A 6,163-nucleotide genomic window follows, 5' to 3' on the forward strand; every position below is an offset into this window, starting at 1 on the left:
AAATGACTAAAATGTAAATGCATGTGTGTGTGTGTGTGTGTGTGACTTTAGGTGTGTATTGGAGTTAACCTGTCCCTCCCTCTCCCTCTCCATCTCCCTCTCCCTCTCCCTCTCCCTCTCCCTCTCCCTCTCCCCAGGCGTACGCCATGATGCTGTCTCTGGCTGACAAGGACGCACTCCACCCAACCAACCACACACCAGCCACCATGTGGCACAGCCTGGCGCGGGCCGCTGCTGAGTCCAGTGCCATCCAGTCCCTCAGCCATGTATGATACCCCGATCCCTGACCTCTAACCCCCCCCGACCCCAACCTATCGCACTGGGAGCCCTTGGGGGCCGTCAGCGGGGCCCCTGGCCCTTGGCCCGTCACAGACTGCCGAGCAGAACCACGGCCCATCTGACTGCTGAGCAGAATGCCTTACACACGAGCAGGGTCACCGTCCACAGAGAACCGCCCAGCCCTCCAAGAGATCCAACAAAACATCCTGTGATCTTAAATTGAGTCATTATGTTTGTTATCGACGACAATGATGATGATAGTGATTATTGATTATGGTGAAAATAAAAATACTAAATAATAATAGCTGTATTTATTCTGGTGAGTTTCTATGTTTTGCACAGCAGCGGCGGCTGGTAGGAGGGATGATGGAGATGGTTTTGTTAGATGTTACATTGCTAGAGCATGTCACGTGTCCACTCAATGTCATGTGTCCACTCAGTGGAACTGTGTCACGTGTCCACTCAATGTCATGTGTCCACTCAGCTGAGAACATTTGTCCTCTGTGTGACGTCGTTTGTATTTGGAGAACCCATTCGGGACCGCGGTCCAACCACGGTTTGATATGTGTACAGAGTACAGACCCTACCTAGCCCCACATAGCCCAACCTATTCTTACCAGGCCTCACCTAACCACCCATAGCTCCATCTAGAATCACATAATCCTACCTAGACCTACCATGCCACAATACAGCTAACTCACCCCACATTGGCCAACCTAGACGGAGACCTGGCCTTCAGACCATCTCAGCTGGATTGGGGTATCAGTGAAATATGTTACGAGAATGATTCCCCTTAACCCCAGGATATAAACAGGTGTTTTCCATCAACATGTACTTATATAAATGCTAGGATACTTGGAAGGGTGGTGCTGAGGAAAGACTCGGGTCCAAATGAACCACACCTCTCTGAGAAAGATGGTGCTACAAACGCATTACGACAAGATTGTTGATAAATGAAGAACAAAAGAAAAAGAAACATTGAAAACGGAGAAACTGGTTTTACCACCTAAGAAGGAGTTTGCATAGCTGCGTGTGTCTGCACAATCACAGAACTGTACACGAGTGTCTGCAAACTGCGGCTCTGAAGCTGCACTCGGTCCCACCCTGCTGCGCTCTCTGTGAAAGGATCTAAGTAGTTTGTCGTTTTAGCGGAAGAAAAGAAGAAACCACAATCTTTTTTTTTTACTATGAAAAAGTAGCAAGTGCTGAAGTTTATCGTTATTAAACAGTAAAAAGGGCATCTCTCCCCCTTTCTCGAAACCCCAAACTCATCGTAGTCGGCCAACGATACCACTAATTAGCCTAAATGCTAGTCGTTAGCTACCCCCATCCTTGTGTCTTTCATTTTTTAGACAATCATGTTTTTTTTGTTGGTTTTTTTTCTACATTTTTATTGTTGTTGTTGGTGTTATTGCTGTTGTATGTTGAGAATTGTATTTATTTCTTGGCAAACTGTAGTTTGTTTACTGAATAGCACTGCTCTTACCCATAGTGAAGGGGAGATTCCTCACTGGGGCCTACTCCAGAACTCAATGGGGTTTGTAGATGACGTTTTGAGTGCCGGATAGTATTAAACATACCATTCACTCTTTATTCTTCTAATGAAACTGGTTGATGATGAATAGATATTACTTTGGGGTTTTTTTGTACGACAATTTATTGATCCAATTGTAAATGGAAAATACAAACATTATAAAGACATGAACAAAGAAAAAGATGCCAGGTATAAGTTCTTCATAATCGCATGATTGGTCTCCATAGATCTGTATCTGACAGTTTTCTACGGTTGTCTGCAAGCTTGTGTGACGTTCAGTCAATGTTAATCCCTTGTGCCAAACCTATAATAAATAACAGATTATATTCATTTATCCTCCCATTTTGAGGGACCAGATTGTTTGTTTGTTTTTTGTTTGTTTTTTGTTATTGATGTTTATGTTTTTGTTTATAATCCATTTTTAAAAAGTAATCAGCAAGTTGAGGTACTTTGTTTTAATGCTTTCTACAATGTAACTGTAATGCATTTCAATTCAATACTGTGGGAGGAGCAACTAAGAAATAAAGGACTACAATGTGGATTAAGTGTGTTTCTCTCTGTCTCCCGCTTTCTCTTCCTCTCTCTGACTCTCTCTCTCCCTGCCCCCTTCCACTTCCCTCCCTCCCTCATGTCCAGACAGTGTGTCAAAATAAGAACTGGGAGTCAGAGAGACACCTGGCCCTTTCTCCTGGCTCTCTCAGGGCCTCCGAGCGCGAGACTGAACTCTGGTCCCCCCTTTCTTCCCAGATCCTGGCACAGAGAGCGAGAGAGACAGAGGGAAAGAGAGATTGAGCCAGACACAGAGGGAGAGAAAGAAAGAGAGATTGAGCCAGACACAGAGGGAGAGAAAGAAAGAGAGAGAAAGAGAGGCTGAGGGAGAGAGGGATGGAGGAGCTGAATGTGGTAGTGTAGTGGAAGCGGAGGCAGGAATGTGTCCTCTTTATTTGGGGCCATGTTGTGGGCCATGATGGATGAGGCGGGGAGATGTGATGACCTGGCTCATCGCTCAAACGCTCAATAAGACTTCCCATCCTGCAGGCGTCCCTGTCAGAACCCCCCTTGCCCCTCCTCATCCCTCCCACACCCCCTCTGTCACGGCTCACATATGTGGGCGGACATTGTGGCTGAGAAGCCCCACTCACTTCCATTGTCCAGTCATGAGTGGGGGGTTAGAGTGGGGTGTTTGGGGGACTGACAGTGGCTATCACAAGCCCAGACTCTCCAACGCACGTACAGTGGCTCTCAATAAGCCTAATGGATGGGATGTTTTTTTAAGCGGGCCTCGTCGATCAGCCCCGCCGTTACGTCAGTTCTCCTCCGAGCAGCTCCGCGGGGTGTCCAGCTTTGATGAGGTCACGGTGGGTCAGGCAGTGTTGATGAGGTCAGTGTGGGTCATCCAGCATTGATGAGGTCAGCCTGTGCGAACGGTGCAGGGTCGTAATGGAGTGGAGGTGATAATAGCCTGGAGTATAGGAGGCTATAGGCTGAATGGACCAGTGGGGACAGTATGTATGTATGGACTATTACTGACCTGGCCCACCACAGGGTCATAACACAACCTGCACTACGCCCTCTGCTGGAGATTATTATAGTAACAACTTAAAGACATGCTCTGGAACTTTGGCAACTGGATGTGTCACAATGTGTAGTTCATATATGCATAATCTATGAGCAGAATGACTGTTTTACCTCAAATAGCCACAAAATCCCTGTGCAGCGCCATTTTCCCTACATTTCCCTCCCGTGAACCAGCCCCCTAGCAATTCGAGTTACAGCCAATGAGCTTCAGCCCCTTGTCATTTGATTGACAGCTAGCAAGATGCACACAGAGCAGAGAGAGAGAGAAAGAGAGAGAGACAGAGATGAGAGCAATGACGTGCTGCACATATCTGCACAGATATGACGCAGTACAACATTTCCGGGGACCTGTTTTGTCTCGAGTGCTACTTTCAGAACTACTAGCTAAAAGGTATGCAAATCTTAAGGATAATCTCTTTAAGTGTTTTCAATGTCATGCTCAAAGGCTAAACTAAGATACTTGTCATTGTAAAGAATACTAGCCAGGCTATTACCTCACCAGAGTCAAATCCATAGACCAAAGAGGGGGCATTCCCTCTTGAAATAACTCCAAATTATGAATTGAAACTAGGGTAGTGTGTGTATGACTGTGATTGAGTGTGTGTGGGTGGGGGGTGAAGGGGGCATGGGTCATGGCTTGGCAGTGTACCCTGTTGGGCTCCTCAGCATTGCTAATTTGATCATGGTGGATTAGCACATGCCAGTGTCGCCCATGCCTCGGCTCACACGTAATCCACACACTGAGACCCGTTATTACCACCATTAACCCACAGCTCCACATAAAGACCTCTGTGTGTGGGAGTGGGGCTGGCATGGCCGAATGAACACTGTGTGTGTGTGTGTGTGTGTGTGTGTGTGTGTGTGTGTGTGTGTGTGTGTGTGTGTGTGTGTGTGTGTGTGTGTGTGTGTGTGTGTGTGTGTGTGTGTGTGTGTGTGTGTGTGTGTGTGTGTGTGTGTGTGTGCGTGCGTGCATTTACCCAGGCAGCGGTAACACAGTACAGCAGTGTGGATTAGTTAATGTGATCTGGTTTATTTAATTGAGTTGTGTGTCAAAGTGGCGGGGTGTGTGGTGCCCCCGTGGGGTGTGTGTGTGTGCGTGGGCGTGGGCGTAGTAGTGGGCTGTGGCGGTCCTCTCCTCAGTAGGGCTGGGAGCCACTCAGCTAATGGGGAAGCTGGCAGAGGCTCAGAATCCATCAGGACTCATTATGGCCTAGCCCCCCTCCCTCCTCTCTCTGCTGCCACGGCCACCCGCCCAGTGGGTCCTTGTGTGGCACACTGTCGCCCGTTCACTGGAACATACATCACACCCCAGAGAGAGAGAGAGAGGCAGCTGGCTCTCATACTGATTAACTTGGCACCCCTGCTGACTCAGATGCCAGGGGAAACATCGTTGAAGAGGAAGGCATGGGTGTGTACAGTACAAGGGGCGTGGAGGAATGGAAAGGAATGTGCTTGCTTACAGTTGGCACCAAGCGACAGCCAAAAAGGGGGGAACTCCAACAAATCATCACACTGAGTTTTTGTCTGGTTGTTCAATAGAGGCAACACCCCCAGTGTTTCCCTACATCCCTGGGTACTTGTGTAGTGAAGGGATAAGCCAGCCATCCAGCCTGGTCAGGCTACAGACAGGACAGCCTACCCAGGCAGCTCCTTTCCTCCCTGGGAACAGAGAGCTGCCGAGCTCCTTAACACCCCTGGTGGTTTCATTGCGCTATTTGTTTTTCTCCCCAGGGGCTATGGGTCATTAATGTTATTGATGGGGGATCAGCACAGGCCAGCTAGAGGAATCAGCTAGGGGAACAGGCCAAGGGACAGGCTAGGGGAACAGGCCAAGGGAACAGGCTAGGGGAACAGGCCAAGGGACAGGCTAGGGGAACAGGCCAAGGGACAGGCTAGGGGAACAGGCCAAGGGACAGGCTAGGGGAACAGGCCAAGGGAACAGGCTAGGGGAACAGGCCAAGGGACAGGCTAGAGGAACAGGCCAAGGGACAGGCTAGGGAAACAGGCCAAGGGAACAGGCTAGGGGAACAGGCCAAGGGAAAAGGCTAGGGAAACAGGCCAAGGGAACAGGCTAGGGGAACAGGCCAAGGGACAGGCTAGGGAAACAGGCCAAGGGAACAGGCTAGGGGAACAGGCCAAGGGACAGGCTAGGGGAACAGGCCAAGGGACAGGCTAGGGGAACAGGCCAAGGGACAGGCTAAGGGGAACAGGCCAAGGGAACAGGCTAGGGGAACAGGCCAAGGGAACAGGCTAAGGGGAACAGGCCAAGGGAACAGGCCAAGGGAACAGGCTAGGGGAACAGGCCAAGGGAACAGGCTAAGGGGAACAGGCCAAGGGAACAGGCTAGGGGAACAGGCTAGGGGAACAGGCCAAGGGAACAGGCTAGGGGAACAGGCCAAGGGAACAGGCTAGGGGAACAGGCCAAGGGAAAAGGCTAGGGGAACAGGCCAAGGGAACAGGCTAGGGGAACAGGCCAAGGGAACAGGCTAGGGGAACAGGCCAAGGGAACAGGCTAGGGGAACAGGCTAGGGGAACAGGCTAGGGGAACAAGCCAAGGGAACAGGCCAGGAGAACAGGCCAGGGGAACAGGCAAAGGGAACAGGCTAAGGGAACAAGCAAAGGGGACAGTTAAAGGGAACAGGCTAGCGGAACGGGCAAAGGGAACAGGCTAGGGGAACAGGCCAGGGGAACAGGCTAGGGGAACAGGCCTAGGAAACAGGCAAAGGGAACGGGCAAAGGGAACAGGCCAAGGGAACAGGCTAGGGAAACAGG

General features: G+C 50.1%; 1 protein-coding gene across 15 annotated transcripts in view; it reads left to right on the plus strand.

Annotated features, from left to right (window-relative positions):
* LOC127931225 (histone-lysine N-methyltransferase MECOM-like) overlaps positions 1–2,354 on the plus strand; it is a 215,446-nt gene extending 213,092 nt beyond the window's left edge. For all 15 annotated transcript variants that reach the window (XM_052523280.1, XM_052523267.1, XM_052523283.1 and 12 more), the window contains one exon: positions 138–2,354. In XM_052523280.1, the coding sequence (XP_052379240.1) occupies positions 138–272 (135 nt within the window). In that variant the 3' untranslated portion in view covers positions 273–2,354. The remainder of the gene's footprint in view (positions 1–137) is intronic.
* The last annotated feature ends 3,809 nt before the right edge of the window (positions 2,355–6,163 follow it).

Source organism: Oncorhynchus keta, chromosome 1 (assembly GCF_023373465.1).
Source record: "Oncorhynchus keta strain PuntledgeMale-10-30-2019 chromosome 1, Oket_V2, whole genome shotgun sequence".
Taxonomy (NCBI): domain Eukaryota; kingdom Metazoa; phylum Chordata; class Actinopteri; order Salmoniformes; family Salmonidae; genus Oncorhynchus; species Oncorhynchus keta.